This window comes from Micropterus dolomieu, linkage group LG07 (genome assembly GCF_021292245.1).
Source record: "Micropterus dolomieu isolate WLL.071019.BEF.003 ecotype Adirondacks linkage group LG07, ASM2129224v1, whole genome shotgun sequence".
Classification (NCBI taxonomy): domain Eukaryota; kingdom Metazoa; phylum Chordata; class Actinopteri; order Centrarchiformes; family Centrarchidae; genus Micropterus; species Micropterus dolomieu.
The window spans coordinates 8,194,448-8,214,101 of record NC_060156.1 but is presented as its reverse complement, the minus strand read 5'-3'; the positions used below and the strand labels follow the sequence as shown (position 1 = coordinate 8,214,101).

Sequence of the window (19,654 nt, the reverse complement as noted above, 5' to 3'; positions counted from 1 at the left end):
TCTCCTCCGTGGAAACTGGAGAGACACACTTAACATGGCAGGTCCATGGCAACTGCTTTATTATCCATTCAGTGTGGTCGTTGAAGACTCCCCTCACCTCCTTAGTACTTCCACCTCACCTCTACACTGCTTTTGATCTCCCCTGCTTCTTCCTCCTCACACCCCATCTCATTCCTGATGGACAGTCTGGGAGCCAAAGGCCTATACCACACACACACACACACACACACACACACACACACACACACACACACACACACACACAGGGCTAGAAGTGTGTGGTGGCTTTACATCCAGCCGTCCTCCACAAACACATACTGGCACATAGGCTCAAGTGGAAACACACGAACACAACAGCAAACAGGAAGTGATGTGGCCATGTAGTCGGAGATAACAGCAGTAGGAGTGTTCATAGTGACAGCAAAGGGACTTAAGCAACAACGAAAACAACTTCAATACAGTCTGACAGGAAACATTGGTAAGATTAATTTATATTACTGTTAAAAGTATTAGTAATTGTAGTAGCAGCTGCAGCTAGGCTCCATTACTTGCTTCAGTTAGAAGCATCCATGGTTTTATGTTTTTTATGGAGTGTGCATGGTGCAACACCTCAGTGTACCGTTTCAGTATTGTTTTAAGAAGTCAGCTTGATGTCAGTGATGTTATATTGCATAGATCTTCACACTGTGCCTTTGCATTTGGACTGTTGTGAATGCACTTGTTTGTACACTTCAACATACAGTATGTGTGCGTGAGTGATGCCAAGATTCCTGTTCCTTTAAACAAATAATAAATAGTTTGTATTGGAAACAGGATCATTACAGCAGAGAAGCAGTTGTAAGATGAACAAAATATATAAAACGGTTTATTCAACTTAACACAACTAGAACAAATTAAGAAGTAATGTTCACTTTGTTGTGTCTGTTTTGAAAATACTACACACGTTGCTGATTTCAGGAGTCCAACAAACAGTAATCCCACAGTCAACTGGTTATCGATGGAATACATTTTAATCATCATCACGGTGTTTGAGGTTTGCAGTGGATAGATGAGGTTTGAGATTGAGATAGAGAAGTTGATAGAATAGCTGTTGTACCAATGTTGTCCACACGGTGGCAATGCACTCATGTGAAAGAGAGGGTGGTTCTGGAGTGACACTGGGCATGCAGGAAATGTGTGTGTGTGTGTGTGTGTGTGTGTGTGTGAGAATCTCAATCCCGGTGGGGAATTTTACCTGAATGGACACTAACCGATGGGTCTCCATGGGTAGAGGCTGCTTTATATTAGGGCTAAAGACTTTGTTAAATGGTTTAGGTTACCAAAGGGTTAAGGATTGGGTTAGGGTTAATGTTAGACATGTAGTTGTGATGGTTGAGGTTAGGGTAGGCCTACCCACTGGGATAGAGGAACAAATGTGTGTTTGTGTGTGTGAGGGCTTGATTTACTATCCTCGTGGGGTCCAAAAAACAGGATTCCACTATAGTTGTTGGGTCCTACAGCTTTGTGTGGACACATATGCTGGACCTCACAAGTTTAAAGGGCTTTTCGATGGTTAAGACTTGATTTTAGTGTGCAGGTTAAAACTAGGTTAGGTTAGGCATGTAGTTGTGATGGTTAAGGTTAGGGTAGTAAGGGGCTAGGGAATGCATCATGTCAAGTCCCCACGTAGATAGTGCCACAAGGCTGTGTGTTCTTTCTCAGCTCATTTATACCAGCTAACGTTGGCTGCATGCAACTTAGATCCAGAGTACAGTCTTAGCTATACTATACTACTAAAACACCACATGCACTTACACTGTGTAATCCAGAGCAAATGACGAACATGTGTTGTCATTTTACTGTTCCAATTTAGATTGAAATTATATGACAATTACCCATTTTTGAATTTTGAGGGAAATGCTCTCTGCCTATAATGACTGAATGGTAAGTTAAGCCTAAAACTGATGATTCATGGTGAATGTTCTGGCGGACTCAGACATGTCAGCCTGCGCTACTGAGACCTGCTGCAGCTGTTTCAGGATGTGAAGCTGATGTTGAAGTTCAACATTCACATTCTACGCTTCTACATTTTGTGTGTGCGTGTGTGTTCGTCAAACCCTTGTGGAATGCCGAACAGGTCAAGGCAAGCTGCTGAAGGTGAATCTGCATAGTGTGTGAACTCTTCATGGAGCATGAACCTGTCCGTACATATTTAACCTGTCTAGGTTTTGTCAGCTGTTAGTCCACCCGCAGCCAAACGTTCACACCGTTGTAATATCTACGTATAATGACAGGTACAGGTATTGGCTGAATGCTAACACAGAATCAACATAATTAGGCCAACCTAAACGGGCAATTTCAGATTTAGATCGCCAGTCACTTTGCTTGTTCTGTTTTACAGTGCCGCAGCCTGTGCTCTGTTCTCATCTGTTTCTTCTTCGGCTGCTTGTTGACTTTGCTTGTTTGGTTTCATGTCCTCTCCAACTTCTTGTTTGTAATTAACCATGGCTGAGAGGCAACTTTCAGCTCTATCTGAAAATGTGTGTCTGTGTGTGTTTTGCGTCTGTTGGAGAGGATCTCTTGTTCCCACGTAACATTGTGATGAATTATTCATAGAATGACATTTCCCCCCCTTTTTTCAATAGTTGGTTGTTTCTGCTGGGAAAATAATCTCACAGTTTACAGTGGAGGAGTTCAAGTCAAAATGAAGAGATTGAAACATGAAAATAATGCTCCCTTAATCGGTGGCATTGTTCCGGATTGTGCAATCTTTACTCGGTTTATATGTTCCCATCTTTCAAAACAAGTTCTTGTTCAGATTGAAACGCTGACTGAATTTTTTTTTTTATCTTACTGTGTTGAAAACACTGTTATATTGCCTGGTCAGGATGAGGCAGCTTGCTGACTGATCATTGTTTTTATCGTCAAAACATTGGTACATCATGTTGTTGTGGGCTTGATATCACCATTGCTTAGAAGTTCTTTGAGGCAGACTTTTTTATACATGGAAATTGTGGGATATGTAGGTTGATACATTCATAAAAAGGACAGTGAAGTACGTACATGTTTTATAGATGACATTTTCAGTATATTCAACCCCTTTTTTTCTGAATCCTTGTTTGTCTGTATTAACTTATTTCATATTCCTGTTATTATTGAATTTATTGTTTAAGTGCTCTTTAATGCCCAAACAGGAATCCTTACCAAATATATTGTGCATAAATATGAATTGTTGTTTTTTTAACTTAAGTATAAATATTGGTTTTAGCCTCAAACAGCATCAGTCAGGCTGTGATGCTGACCTCAGTGACACTGTTGGGATGATTGACGCATCTCTATGCAACATAACTAGTTATCAGTACTGACAGCCTGCCATTGTATAATGTGTGTGGAAAACAGCCTTTCTTTGTCTCTTCTGTTGTTTGCACTGTCTCTTGTCCATCTTGGGCTTTCTTTTTTAACCGAGAAAGGAGCCACAGAGAAGTAGGAGGTAAATAGGGACAATGGGGGGTAAAGACCAGAAAGGGCAACACAATGCCTTTCTCTTCTTCTGCAACTATTTCTCCTTTCCTCTTAGGCGTTCGTTCTCCTCCTTTACCTGCTGCAGGAGGGGGAGGAGGAGGAGCAAGGACTGTTTGGTAGGTGTGCAGGCTGTGAAACCACACCTCTGTATATGTCCTTCCTCAAGGGTGTGAGCCCTGGAGGCGTGATTGAGAGGGAGAACAAGAGCGGCACAAGACTTAATCTTTTTATTTGGCTTTAGCCATAACACACACACACACACACACACATTTTCCTTGGAGTATTCCTGTTCCTGTGGACTGATTGTTCTCAGCAGACACAGGGTAGGAAGTACGGAAGGAAGGAAGGGAGGGAGAGCGAGAGAGAGAGAGGCGAAGGTGAGATGAACTCTTTGAAGCTAAAAGAGTTGTCAAACTCAGACTTATACAGGCGAAGACAAGAGAGACCAGACAGCTATGGAAGTGTGGCTCGGGACAGCCTCAGGTGAGTCTACCTTTTGTGAAGTTTAAAACTTTCTGTCAAATGTCTAATTATTGGTGGGACTGTAATGTTGATTTCCTCTATGAAGACTGTGCCGGTGCTTTACTCATATTATATTGTATGTTGTGTCGCAGATATTCTGCCCACCTCCTGTATGTGAGACTCAGTATGTACCAGACAGTGTGCACTTTTTAACTATGCAGTGAGACATCAACCCCTTTGGGTTCTTATAGCAGTCTATGTAAGAAGTTTTAAATGGCTCCTGATAGAAACACTTAAGAATGAAGAAATCAGCAAAAACCATACCAGGCTTGTAAAAAAAAAAATGTGTGCCTGTCCGAATGTCCAGCATCTCCGTAGGCTGTCTAAGAAAATACGATAAATGACGTGTAAATGCTTCTGATGATCTTCAGGATCAGCTAATGGCCTGTCAGTCACTATTTTTTAGCTTCTCTGCTGCTCATTGCAAGGTTTACTTTTTGCTTATATTTCATTATAAGTTATTTTTTTGTATTAATAGGCAGGATTAACTGGCTTAATCTTGTGCAATGAATGTTGACTTTTTAATTTGGTGTCCTGTGGTCATTTGGGTTGGTGCTGTTATCATTAGCTGGTTATCAGCTTGGTTCTCATTAACTGGTAATCAGCTTTGTTATCATAAGCTGGAGCTGTCTTGCATCATGTAAGTAATCAGAGAGGGTTCACTTGTTTTCTGTGTGTCATGTATTGACAAGGATAGATAAGGTGAGGGGTAGTGGAGTATTTGATTTGTAAATACTGCAGCTGATGGCGGAATTCCTCTGAGTTGTGTGACCAGCAGCGATAGACAACGTGCAATATATGCAGACATTTGCAACACGATCACATCATTGAGTTTTGGATGCTCTTTTTCTGTCCCTCCCATTGTCTCTCTCTCTCTCTCTCTTTGTGTGTGTGTGTGATCCTGAAGTGATTAGAGGAATGTAGTAATGTGAGGAATGTGGACAGAAAGAGGGAGCCCTTTCTTTAGAGGAGTCCCCAGTCAACACTATTTTCTTGCTTTGTGCCTCCCTCCTTCTCATGCAATGCAAAAATATGTGTCAGATGGGTTCCTTTATATTGCAGTCTATCCTAAGCACAAACTTTGTGCTATGTATAATTTAATGGAAATAAAACTGTTGTAGAGATCTGACTGGACAGGGTCACTGTGTTGAGCAAGCAAAGCAGAAGACCCAGAAAACTTCACAAACTTCTTGTTTAAGAATTAAAGTTTACCTGCAGTAAAGTAGGGATGCACCGAAATGTATGGAAGATTTTTTTGGACTTTAATATTTGTAACCCACAGAAGACAATCTACAAATGTGTACAATGATTTAATTTTTGTAAGTTCCTTTTTACACATTTGTGTATTTACAAATGTAACGTGACCCACAAATTCACACAAAGTAATCTGCAAATGTGTAAAAACAGTTTTGTGTGTACACATCACCCTGTATTTTTGTGGATATGATTTTACACATCACAAATGTACAAATACACATTTGCAGATACTGAAATATTTGCGCATCATTGTACACATTTGTAGAAGTCCAATAAAATCTTCCATGAAATGAAAATTGTTGGCCGAAGCCGAATTTAATGAAAAAATTTGCCAAACACCGAATAAGTACATTTAGACTTTTTCCATTTATTTTGCCTTTTTTTTTTTTTACCACTACATAAATTAAATAGTCAAAATGTGCTTTTTACTCAGTGTTTCCCACAGGAGAGAAGGAGAGGCTGTGGTGGGTGGGTCTGTGGCCCGGTGAAGTAAATTACATTTGTCCATTTACTTTTAATGTACACATGATGTAATATTTTTATACTTTCTGTGAATATAATCCAATTAATATTATTTCCATACTGTATAGACACCTTATTTAGAAAAATGGATGTTGTCACATCTATACCCTCGCGCTATATTCAGTCCGACTCAATTTGATAAATAATGTTGTATGTGGTTCTCGTATCGCGTAACATGAAGACCATAGCCTCTCTTCAGGTAGGACTCTCATACTGCAACACTTTTTTCTTTGTAAAGAGAGAAAATGACAGGATAAAGTCTCTAACCTGCCTGCAGCTCGCACTGATCTGTTTCAGTGGATTTACCATAAAGGCTTGAATACGTGTGCACTCTAATTTTAGGTGCAGCTAGCTTAATCACCTTCTCAGAAATGAGTGACACTCAAAGCAGATCAGACCGTTTGTTGCCTTTTCTAAGAAGTCAGCCACAGATGGAGTAGATGTGCTTGGAGACAATTCAGCAGAATACTGTCTGCTAACACTTTAAAATGCTTCCACAATTCTGACATGTCAACGTAATTGTTCGGTAAAATTTATTCGGTCTTTTGACATATTAGGCTGAACACCGAAAGTGCTTTTTTTTGCTATTTTCGGCGGATTAATTTCGGTGGCCGAACATTTGGTGCATCCCCCCAGTAAATATACATGCTTGAATATAATATATATTATACCACTAGCCATTACCCCTGTACATATTATATGCAATCATCCATTACCACTGTAATGCAATCTCTTCTTAGACAAAGACTGTATGAAAGAAGTGGACGTATTCGTCGTGATGTCACCCACTGGTTTGTGGTCTACCGTTTTGAAACCTCACATTTGATATTTTGGTTAGGTGAATCCGTAATTCACCTCACCTGTGATATTAACTGGGATGCTAATTTTGGCAAACCGCCTCCTAATAAGCATTTTCAACGGCACTGGTTAAATTTATACAGTGCGGTGGATACAAGTCGCCACTAGCCTGAATGTCGGATTGCCATGGTAGTATCTTGTCAATCATATGGTAGTCACACCCTAAAGCATACCCTGCTTTATGGTCGTCTATTTTCCTCTAAAATGGGACTATAATTTACAAATTAACATAATGACACCATAAACTCATTATGAAAGTGTTTTACAATTATTTCTAAAGGAATCAAACTTATTTTGCACCAGTCGCCCCCTGCTGGGCGTTAGAAAGAATGGAGGTTTAAAGCATTTCTGCATTGTCAGAAAAATCAGACCAAAGTAAAAGTAGTGACAAAGCTATGAAAACTAGCAGGACATTTATGCCAGGAGTCTTATACAGTCCATACAGTCTATGATACAGTCCATTGCCATATGTGACTTTTTTTATGCTTTCCCTAAAAAGTGTATTCACAGTGGTGCAGCTAAGTGCTATCGAGATTTAACTGGTGCTTTCTACAAGTGTGTGTGGTATGAAATAAAAATTAACTAGTTTCACAAAGCATCTGTTTTCTTACACACTTCCAAGCACCATTATCATTAAGTGGCACAGCTGATTTATTATGAAGTTTATTATGAAGTTTTATATATGTGAAAGCAATCACATTCAACATGTCCTTCATATACAAAATGTGACAAAATAAGTAATCAGCAACACTGTAGTTGGACATTGAGGGTAGGGCTGGGCGAAAAGGATCTCAAAATAAAAAATTATCATTCAATATCAATAATTATCATGGTAAATGTCAAATCATTATTTCTTTCGAGTTTTAAAGCAGATTTTTGCTCCTGAGTAAAAGAAGAAGAAACCAGATGGTTAAATGTGCCTATAAACTATTCTTTATGGTCACATGACAGACAGTTGATGCCAAACAGTGGATCACTTCACAAATATGAGGTAGAACATTCAAAACAATTCTGATAAAATATTTTTTCAACAAATATGCTTGAGTAAAATAAAGTAAAGCCTTTTTCCATTTTCTTTTTCTTAACAAGTTAAATATCTTAATAGAAAAATTAAGTGCTGATTTGTTCAAATTCAAATGAATTAAATCAAACATTTATTGAACATTGATTAAACATTTGTTCTATTGTTATTGAGAAAAATTATATCGCGATAATTTGAATTATTTTTTTATTGCTCAGCCCTAATTCGGGGTTTTAAATGAGCCTGTAAGTGAACCTGTTAAACCCCTTTTTTACCAATTACATTTGTAAGATAAAAGCTGCGTTACAGTATTGAGAAAGTCCTCCGTGTTACTGTAATCCTTTGGGCTGGATGTGTTCCTGGCTGTCTTGTAGAGTTCAGTGGGACTGGGCCCTTGATAGTGCAGGTCAAAATGGGCGTCAGGAACAAAAACAAAGGAAATGTTAATCATGAATTATGTTTGCACAGTCACTGAATCAGTGTGTGTCATTGTGTGTGTGTGTGTGTGTGTGTGTGTGTGTGTGTGTGCGCGCGTTAGTGTGGAAACGCTCTATGCCCTGCCAAAGGAAATATGGCTGTACCCAAGCAACCTTCATGCCTGTGTTTCCATGGTTGCTGCTGACACAGAGTATGAGCGGGAGTGTGGGTGTATGAACAGGGTGTGTTTGATCTGTTTCTTTGGCCTGAATCTGCTCGTCTCGCACCAGCTGAGAGTCAGGGTTGTTTCTTGGGACTCCAACCTTAACACACACTCAACAAACAAAATTGTTGCATAATATACATTTCATTTTTCAGGCAGATATGCCCAACCACTGCAAAACATATTTCTTTTGTTTCCTTGGCTAAATCATTTTATAAATGGGGAATCCTGCATATTTTATAGCCTAATCCATCCTTTATTAGATAGGTCACAAGAAAAATATGTCATTAGTTGAGGTTTAAGTGGGAAACTAAGAAAAACAAAGTTAATCCAAATTAAGCACCAACTGAAAACAGACTCCTCCAGGATAGTGAATGGAGGCTTGTCCTCTGTACTGACCCACTGTTACTGTGGTGCACTTTAAACACATCATTGTCTGATTATCGGTGGGGGTTTAGGAGTTGTAGCTTCTCTTTTCTTTCATGGAATTAACTGCTATATTTATACATGTCTTTAGTGTCAAAGCTGTAAAAGTTCCATGTCCTTTTTAGCCTACATGGTCCTTCGTTTTAGAATTTGCAAAATCTGTCTGGGGGTCTTTGCAGATGGAAAATGTAATAGACAAATGCTTGTCAGTGTGTTCTTGGGTTAAATGTTTCTGACCGTGTCGCAGATGGACTGTTGAAAATCACTGCTGTAGATTATATGCACAAATAAATGGCTATACCTCTGTGATAGCTACAGAGGTTAGGTCATTGGAACAGTAAATTTCCGTTCTCATTTTCCAAGGATGATCTGACCTGTGACCCTTAATGACCCCATAAGGAAGTTTTAAAATCCTATCCTGCAGAGGGAAAACACCAGAGACACCGTGTCCACTGCTGACAGTTGCTGTAGCCATTTTTAAGCTCAGGTTGACATTCATATCGCCACTCACATTCCCTCCCTCTCTATCTTTCTCTCTGTCTCTCTCTCTCAGGCACTGAAAAACCATGGCTCTCTTTGCTAAAATATCTGATTATTCCTTATTCTGACTGTTAGTAGAAGTGATGTAGTTTATAAAAACACTACACAATCCATTCTGTGTCTCAGAGGCCTCAGGAGTCCATGACAGAAAGACTTTTCTTGTCTAGTGTGACTTGCGTCGGCCATATTCAGCACACAAGTGAAAAAGGGCCCTCTCCTGTCTTTAATACACTGTAGAGAACATCTTGAAAAGATCATGATTTTTGTGTGGCCTCTGACTGAACAGCCATGTATGAGTAATGAACAAAGGAGAAGTCTCTAGTCTAAATTGTAATGATATGAAAAGACAAAAATCCTCTCAGAAAAACAGCTTGAACACCATTATTTTATTAATACTATTTATATTATCTTATAATTAAAAGCGATATTCCACTCTCTTGTTACCATGGTTGGTGGTTGACACTGTGGTGTCCAGCACACACTACAAACACTACAAACTGGAAAGTACTTTCACAACAGTGTTCACTGCGCAGATGCAAGAGAGTGTTTTGTCTTCTTGTAAATTTCACTGGAAGGAGCTTTAAATGTTATGCAATTTTAATTTATTACAGTGTCTCTGCTATTTGTTTATGTGTGTGTTTCAGTGAGTGAGAAAGAAAGGAAAAGCTGTGTTGGACTTTTTTGTTCTATCCCTGTTGAAAACTGGTCTAATTACTTGTCAGTAAATTGTACCATTTTTAACCTCAACCTCATTTTGACTCTAAATTTGTAATTCTGTTTAATAATGTTCAACGTTCAATTTTGCCTCAGTCGAATGAACAATGCCCTATGTTAATCTGAACACCAGGCAGCTGAATAGTTCCCAAGCTCTTGTTTTAGGGTGGAACATGGCAATGTCAGGAGGAAAGATTACGTGTTTCCTGTAAAGCACCCACCCTCTGTCTATTGTACCCCAGTCACTCAGCACTGGTTCCCAGTGGATGAGATTCCCAACATAGCCCCAGCCCAGGACAGGTGACTTTTCTGCAGTCATTGTTCTGTTTTGGGAAGGCTCCTAAAGCTTTAGATTGTGCCTGGTGAAATGTTTGGCTCATTATGTCATTCATTTCAAAACCCAGACAGTCCCTTAGAGACTGAAAAGTTGAAAAGTGTATAAAGTTGAGCGACAGAAGCCTTTCTGAGTGTCACGCTGTACTGAATACACTACACAACAATACACAACGGCTTGTGTCTATAGGACAGTCTTTTTAAAAATGTAGCATTTACAAAACATGCTGCAGAACAAATCAAATCATTCCATTATTTATAAAAGCTGGATTTAAATGGGGGGGGGGGAATGCAGTTTGGCCGTCCTGATCAGACGAGCTAGAGTTGGCCCCTACTATGTATACAAACTCTCTCACACACACACACACACACATATACACAGACACAAAACAGCAGCTGCCAGCACCTAGTTTGGAATTGAGGCTCTTCTGGGTGTCTATTTGTAGAATGACTGAATATATACTGAGGACTCAGAGACATGTTTCAGCTGGACACACACACACACACACACACAGGTTTAGGACAGGTATAGATGTGTGTATTTATTGTACATCCCTTAGTTTTGCAGGATGAACACAGCAGCTGTTCTCCAGTGGATCATCAAACATGTTTGTATTTCCAGATCTGGCTTTATGTTGTTTGGTCGATGGTTTCGGAAGTGGTCATTAATTTGAGGTGCCAGTTGAGAGTTTAACCACATAAAGTCGAGCTATCATTTTCCCAGAGGAGACAGATTCATGGGTTTAAAGGAATGCCAAGGCATAAACCGATATGGGATTTTCAAGGAAGATTAACATATTTTATAATGCTCTAGATGGCTTCAGATGTTTTAAACTTAATGTTCAAGCCTTTTTGTAGACTCACTTGGAGAAGACACATGCACATGTTTCCATTATGTTCTGCAGTCCATAAACAATCACATGGCGTGGTTTACCAGTAGGTTTGAAAATGGTGAGGGCGAGCAAAGACTCCAGTTCAGCTAGCCAGCATGTGGACACTGGCGATCAAAGCCAAATGTGGCCCTTGTTATACCATATAATGTAAGCACTTGAATCGGTCCACATTCAGATCCCAACCAGGGTAGCATTGATCTGTTATAGCTAAATGTAACTCAACCAGCGGCATTGCGTCCTTCATATCAGACGGGTGACACTGATTAGATAATATCTGGCTCCAATTTCAGCCCAATGTGTTTGTCTAAACATACTGTCATTTGATTTCTTGCTCCACTGTGTTTATACAGTGAGTGAATCAACAGTAATGGTTCTATTCATGTCATACTGGCATGTTACTACGTTAGCTTCTCTGCTTTCCTGTGCAACATTCCCACTTTGCGCAATACTGAGTTGGAGCCACGTTGTTACATCTCCCAGAAAGCTGAGAGGTCCAGCTGTTTAACACACACACACACACACACAAACAAAAGCAGATTGATAGTATGGGTAGATATTGGCCATATTTGATGGGATGCAAAAACATTTTTGAAATACAGCGTGTGTGTGTGTGTGTGTGTGTGTGTGTGTGTGTGTGTGTGTGTGTGTGTGTGATGGCATAGTGACCTCTGTCTGGACAGGCGTCAGTGTGGACTTAAATTTCAGCAACCTGCCCAAGAATAGACAGCGAGTGTGACAGGAGGGGAGACTGAGGAGATGTGTGTGTGTGTGTGTGTGTGTGTGTGTGTGTGAACGAGAGAGAGAAAAAAGAGAAAGGGTTGATGTGGGAATGAGAGGAAGAGGGAGTGTGTGTGTGTGTGTGTGTGTGTGTGTGTGTGTGTGAGCTAGAGAGAGGGAGAGAGAGAGAGAGTACTCTCATAGCACTCCGATCAGTGTTTCGGTCTCCTTCTTGCTATGTGGATTACAGCTCCCACTGCTCGCTGGATTGTCGTTCCCGTTACCGGAAACGTACATTGACCAAACACACAGGGTATCTATTGTTGAGTGTTTTAGTTTTTGACTTTACTACAGGTGTTAGGTGGACTTTGTTTTTTTTTGTTGTTAATTCAGACAGTTGTAGATGAGTATGGAGGTGAATGGCCATGCCCTGCCGCCATCAATACCTGAGGACAGAGAAGCCCCGGACCATGTTTCTCATGAGGAGATGAACGGTTACCACCAGAGATTTCAGGGTGGTGACGGGGGAGAGGCTGAAGTCCCGGTGTCCAAGTCCCAGAGACGGAAAAGCGATGTCAAAGTCTACAAGGAATTTTGTGATTTTTATGCTCGCTTGTAAGTAAACCGTTCAGAAGTCAAGGGTTAAAGCACTTTAGTTAGTTAGACCACAATAAATGTTAGCCCAGATGATGCCACAAGATGTGATTATTGGGATTTGGTCCTTAAACCATACCTAGGGAATATGTTTTGTTGTTTATTTCTTGTACACGAGAGAAATCCTATTAGTGTGGTTTGAAAGGATTTTACTCAGCAGCCAGTGAAACCTGCCTCATCCTCTTTAATGGAGATGCTGACCATCAAAATGTATTGATGGTTGTGTCAGAGACTGTTTCATAGTCAGAGGCACCTCCACTTTCATCCTACAAGAACCCATACTCATTAAAGCCTAGCTGTAGTACCTCTGCATGAGCATCACAGAACATAGACCATGACAGGAGCTATGGTTTGATTCCCTGGCTTGGTTGTGGGATGGTTGTGACTGGTGGATGAATTGCCACATCACTGAATTACCGTCGCAAATTAAAGGTAATACATGTTGATGTTAGGTAACTGACATGCCGGTTACAATGAGTACAGTGGTGCGAGGATGTGGATGTGTGTGGCGGTCTGCTCCTACACTGACATGGCATAAGTCTGTATGCTCTGAGCTTACTGTTACAGAATATGAAAAATTCAAGTAGATGAGTTTACCAGCCGGTTTGATTTGCTCAAGCTGCCTTATAGGTGCCATGTTTGTGCAGGGATAGGTCCGAGCGCTACAGGAGGGAGGGAGCACACAAGAAGGGCTATTTTTGTGCCAGAGTTGTTATGCAAAGTAGAATATGTCAACTGGCATCCCAAGTATGTGTGCAAGAGGGAGAGGAAGGCTAAATATACATGCTGTGTTTCTGACTGATCCAGCCTCATCATAGGCTGGAGGAAAACATAGACATGGGGTCACCTACAGGTTTGTGAGGGATGTTTTGAAGCCTTTTCTAACTCAGTGTTGGAGACAATAAAAAAAAACACGATAGTGTCATAGAGCTGACTCATTGGCGACCGACACATCACTAGCAGCAACTGGCGCAGTGCTTTCATGATGTATGGAGATCTCTGCCGATGTGAAACTAAGCCTCACTGATTACTGTACAAAAACACTACTTTATTAACTGGTTTTGGTGAAACTGGATCATATTTCATGGAGAAAATATTTTCTTGTGATTTACGGCGTTTGCTGATGGACAGATGACTTGTTAGCGATTACTTTAGCCGCTAAGTACTGCTAACAGTAGCTGCCGCTAGCTAGTTATCCCAGTTTGCCTTGCAGCTAGCTGTCCTGTTAGCTGACTCTGCTCTGACTGGATGCTTGTTGCTCTGGGGGCATGTTGGTGTTTGCTGGGAGCACCCAGTTTGGGCAGAGTCAGCTGATAACGGCAGATACAGTTACCAGTAGCTAGCGGTTACTGTAGTGTTAGCAACAAGTAAATCTGTCCATCAGATTCACTCTGGAAAGTTGAGTTGAAGCAGAGCAGCTGGAGGACAGTTGGGAAAACCAGAAAATATTTACATCTCATTTATAACCATAAAAGCACTTTCTGCGAGACATACTGAACAACCTCCAGTTTTAGCTCGATGCAGTGACCACTTGGTGTTGTGTTTTATCGGGGGCTGAAAGCTGAAAGCAGTGTATTTAGTTCAGGGGTTGGGGATGTCTGCTGAGACATAGCAGAGCAAAGGAATAAAAGAGAGGATGTTTTTTTTTATAGTTTGGTAGTCTTAGACATACTGGGGACCCATATATTTTTTTAAGAGACATGAATGCATTTTGCCCCTGTATGTGGTATTTGAAAATTCCTGACTTATGTGACTCCTAGTGTTTTGGTTATATTTTTTGTTATATTCAGATATATAACTTTGCCCCTGTCTGTCAGTATGTTTGAATGTACATTGCTGCAAACTAGGGCTTTAACTTCTTAGTTGAATAAACCACAAATGTACAGTGATTTTGGATTCTTTAATTACTTTTTGATACCTGAAAATGCTGGACTAAATAGAACTGGACACGTCAGTGTTGAGTGCAAGAACTTTACACTTGTGTGTGCTCAGGAAAGACATTGGTGAGCTTTGGATATTCATACAGCAATCTGTATCTCAGTTTTCCATAATATTGGCATAATAGTTAAAACTAACAAACAATGTGTAGAGAAATGCCTTGTTATTGACGTATTATTCTACTACCTGCATAGTCAGGGTCTGCAGGACAGAGGAGAAAGTAGAGGAGAGACAAAAGAAAGAGAACTGAACAGATCAGAGGAGGGAGGGTGGAGGGAACAGAAGGTATTCATAACAGAAGTTATAGTCTGCATCCTTCCCTTTACTGACAACCAGCCTCCATTTATAGTCACAGGCCAGCATGGTGGGGTTAACAAGGTAGAAGGAGAGTCATATGGATTCTTAGTAGGAATCTAAATTTGTCTATGTGGTTATAGTACCTGTTTTTGCCACAAACCTTTTTCCAAAAACTGAAAAAAAGATGTAGCTGAACAGATTAGTAGTCCACCATAAAGGTGCAAAGTAGTTCTGTGATTAGTTTGAGGTACAAGTTTCTACCAAGTGGATTTGTTTTGACCACATGCAACACAATTGGCAATTGGTGGGAAGATGGTGAGGGATCATGTCCTTGCTGATGATTCCCTCAGCCTAACTGGTCTGTCCACACTCTTAATACTTATTAAGAGTTGATGTTACAGCCTTAATGACTGTGGCAGTTGAAACAGAAACCTTTTTTGCTTTAGTCCGACAACTGCTTATAGGCTTGTCTCTCACTCACGCAGGGTGCTAGAGGTAGACAGGAGGTTGGAAATGCCTAATGGATGTATCACTTCCTCCCATAAATCCTTTGGACAGGGCAGGGCTGTCGGTGTGTGATATCAGGCCAGATAGGGTATATAGACCAATATGTATTTGATCAGTTTTTGAGGAGTGGAACCAAATGAAAACTGTGTTTATTCCTACATCTTGTTTCAATAGTCGTGTTTCCATCAATGTATTTTTATGCACAATTTTGAAGTATGATCAGATCCATGGTCCTCAGGTCCATGCAACTAGTTTTGTTTGCTGTTTGCAACTTTATACTTTACAGCCATGCGTAATGTCAACTCCTGATAAAACCACACTTTGCGTAGTCTAGTTTATTCGCTCCAAACCAGTTGATGAAAACGCATCTAATTTGCATTTAGATGGAAACACGGCTAAAGTAATCAGTTGAGACATCTGAGAGAGAGAGAGATGTGCGTTGTTGATAGATGATAGAGTAAAGATCCCCCCCAAAAAATATAAGGGATGAGTAGTGTGTCTGGGAGTTTTTGGAATTCTTGTTATTTCCCGAGTTGATCTAACTAAGTTAATGTGAACAGATGGCATCACTCTATAAAAATCTGGCATGGTCTTGTGTGTGTGACTGTGTGTTGCCTGGACACACTTTGGTATTCTGACCTTTCAAACAAAGCAGAGAAGCCAGGATGGTCCCGTGCTCCTGTCCTTTCTCTTTTTCTCTTTTCATGTGTTTGTCTGCAACATGTTCACGGTTACTTCCAGTTTCTTTCAGGTATTAAGCAGCATTGTTATTCTAATCATGGATTTAGTCCAAGGTTCAGCCTTAGCATACATCTGTTATAGAAAAAGGGTTGGGCGATGTGACTATATATATTATGAGATGATAGAAAATTGTCCACTGGTACAGATGCATCCATAACACGTATTCCTAAATAGGAGAATAAGTCAGACCCTTGTATCAGTTTTCACTAGGATATTAAAGTTTCAAAACATCCGTTGTAGAATAACTTCAGGCTGGTCAGAAACATACTGGACCAATCAGCCTGTGAGCAGTGTTTAAATGACATCATGACTTGCCTTCTCAAATTCCCAAAGCTTATCACCAACTATAAAAACTAAGTGTTGTAAATATGAACTGACGGACCATTCAGCAATTGCTTGACACATTTGTAATCATATATTTATCCAGTTTGGATGATGATGTAGGAGAAATGAGATTAGATTGCCATGTTTTGTTGTTTGATTATATCAATCAAATTGTTTATCTAGTGCTAATCTCTATAACAAAAGTGAATTTAAAGGTATTTTTAATTACTTTAAATTTTGCTTTTCTGTGCTGTGACTAACTAACAAATGTGATGGTGAGCATAATTAAATACCCTGTTCTGAAGCACTGCGGCCGGGTTTTGGGTGTGACCATATTTGGGCTGAAGGTTCTGGCACAAGTGCCTCTAATGGAAAAAATTATTAGCGTGGGGCCCTGCCCCGTTGATATATTACAGTCATGTTTTGCAGAGAGGCAGCAAAACAATTCTATGTTTAATGAAAACGCAGAATTATTGGCTCCATATATCATACTAACTGAACCGTGCTGATGAATGAACGGTAACCTCACCTTGTCCCTCATTGATCCCCACACCCTGATAAGCAGAGCCAAAACAAACCTAGATACAAGATAGTGTGTGCGTTTGTTTGCATGGGCTGATATCCTCTTCATCCCATTTTTCCCACTCTCCTCTCTCTTTGTGCTGAGTACATCTTCCAGCTGTTTTCGCGACAGGAGAAACATGTGATAGATGTTGAAATATTGATGTTAGGTGTGTCCTGAAATGACCCTGGCCAATGCCATGCCTAGCAGTTTCCAGATTATTGATATAACGAAATATGACTTACAGAAACAATTGACCAATGAAATTAAAAACAGATGCACTGTGCTTTTAATTAAGTTGAATAAAATATATATACATATATATGTGTAAGATATAAAACATAACATAACACCTTCTTATTAGCAAACATGACATTGATAATAAAACACATTGATGATACATTAAATTAATCTGAATTATATGATAATGATTTCAGATTGAACTGATGATTGGCAAGGTGAAAAACAGCTGAAGAAATAAAATAATACAAGAAACAAACCACACTGACAGAAAATAAAAATTAGAGTCAAATAAAATTTAATATGGAATTGTGAATATATATTACAATAAATCATCAAACAGAATTCTACTGGCAAACCTGCGTACAGTAAACATCATTATATGCTCTGTACAATTGTTCATTTTACTTTTACTTATTATATGAAATTTGTAATGCCTGCATGTTTTGACTACGTAATTGTCCTCTGATCCTGATTATAATGTTTTTTTTTTCCTTCTCAGCAACATGGCCAATGCTCTGGCCAATGCCATGTGTGAGCGCTGCAAGAGCGGTTTCGCCCCAGCTGAGAAGATCGTCAACAGTAACGGGGAACTTTACCATGAGCAGTGCTTCGTGTGCGCCCAGTGTTTCCAACAGTTCCCAGAGGGACTCTTCTATGAGGTGACACTTTGTCTTTTCAGTGCGTCATCATTCAATAGAAGATGGAACTGGCAGCTTTAACTAACACCTGTACACACACCTGGAGAGCAATGAATCACAATAATAATGGGCTTTGCAAAGGGATTAGACTTTTTATAGCCAATATGATTCAATGAAATATTACTCATTGGTTTAGAGCTTTTTTTATACAGTCTATGGTATAGACATGCCTAAAAAACACTGTAGCTCCTGTCGGCAGGGCTCATATAATAATAATAATCTTTATTTAAAGAGCACTTTTCAAAAACAAGTTACAAAGTGCTTTATCAAGTGCAAAGGCAATAAAACACATAAAAACAAATACATGATAAAAGCTAGATAACACTTAAGAGACTAAAATACACATTAAAAGTAAATGTAAAAGATATATAATAAAATTAAATCGGGAAAGGCTTTCCTATAAAAGTATCTTTCAAGAAGGGACTTGAAAGAGTTCACTGACTCAGCAGCCCTGGACGGGCAGGCTGTTCCACAGTCTCGGGGCCCTGACTGCAAATGCTCTGTCCCCTTTAGTTTTTAGTCAGGACTCTGGAACAGACATCTGCCCAAGGAGCTCAAGGTACGTGCTGGTACTATGGGACTAAAGGTCAGAGATATAACAGGGCGAGAGGCCATGAAGAGCTTTAAAAGTAAACAATAAAAAGTCTATTCTAAAAATTACTGGGAGCCAGTGTAATGAAGCTAAAGCAGGGGTGATGTGGTCATATTTATTTGTTCTAGTTAAATGCCATGCAGCTGACTTTTGGACAGTCTGGAGTCAATCAATGGATTTTTGATATACACTATATTGTCAGATACACACTTGCTGCAGTGTCTACAGTTCAGTTAAATACACACAGTTAACATTACAGCATGTGAGGACAAGTCAATAGATGCTTTGATTTATTGGCTGAAAACAGAAGTTGCTGTGAAAAGTTCAATGTTACCATGGTTACACTTGTCTTTCTAACTTAAAATACATTTCAGATGTCCATGAACTGGCTTTCTCTCTACAGACAGTTAGATCATTGTTTAGTGCAAGGCTGTTGTTAGTGCACATTCCTTAGACAAAGAATCTAAACACATGGACCTGTTGAGGTAAATAAAGAGCGGGTGAGCACGACCTTAATGCTGCATTGAATTATTATAAGCCCACTTCCAGTAAGCTGTTTGCTTAACCAGGCTTGGCTCAAGACAAGATATCTCTTAGGCTGAAGCTCCTCGATTTTGTCAGTTCATCGAAGAGAAGGTGTCTCTAATACTCCGATCGATAGGAACATCAAAGCCAAGGGCATTACTTTAACTTTTAGTCTCTGTAAATAATTCAACATGTTGCCAGAAATAAATAACAGTCAACAGAATATTACCCCTTCCTCTCTGTTGAGCAGTAGTCGCCTGCTAATGTATTAGAAGAAGTTTGAAGTGGTAGATAATACTGTTCTTGAGTTTGTAAATTTAAAGTGGAAAGAAAACATTTGCTTGTCTTTGCTTGTCACAGGCACGCAGAAAACTCTACAGCTCGTGTTGATTTAATGGCTGCTAGACTCAATTCTTCTTTCTTTTACCTTTTAAAAACAAAGATTATTATTTATTTACAACCTTTAACCATTAGAGCCTCAATGGGTAAAGTGACTTCTTTTTACCTACAGTATGTGTGTCTTGTTGATGTTTTTGAGCATCACTGGTTTGTTAGTTAGATAGTAATGCTACCTACATTTGAATTATAATAACAGTTTTGTTTATGAAATATTTGGAAGCAATTTACTA

General features: G+C 39.6%; 1 protein-coding gene across 4 annotated transcripts in view; it reads left to right on the top strand.

Annotated features, from left to right (window-relative positions):
• Positions 1-19,654, top strand: part of lims2 (LIM and senescent cell antigen-like domains 2) — a 31,987-nt gene that overhangs the window by 4,284 nt on the left and 8,049 nt on the right. For 2 of the 4 annotated variants that reach the window (XM_046053730.1, XM_046053726.1), the window contains exons 2-3: positions 12,338-12,559; positions 17,710-17,869. In XM_046053730.1, the coding sequence (XP_045909686.1) occupies positions 12,348-12,559; positions 17,710-17,869 (372 nt within the window). In that variant the 5' untranslated portion in view covers positions 12,338-12,347. The remainder of the gene's footprint in view (positions 1-12,337; positions 12,560-17,709; positions 17,870-19,654) is intronic. The other 2 variants (XM_046053727.1, XM_046053728.1) reach the window with 1 other exon arrangement.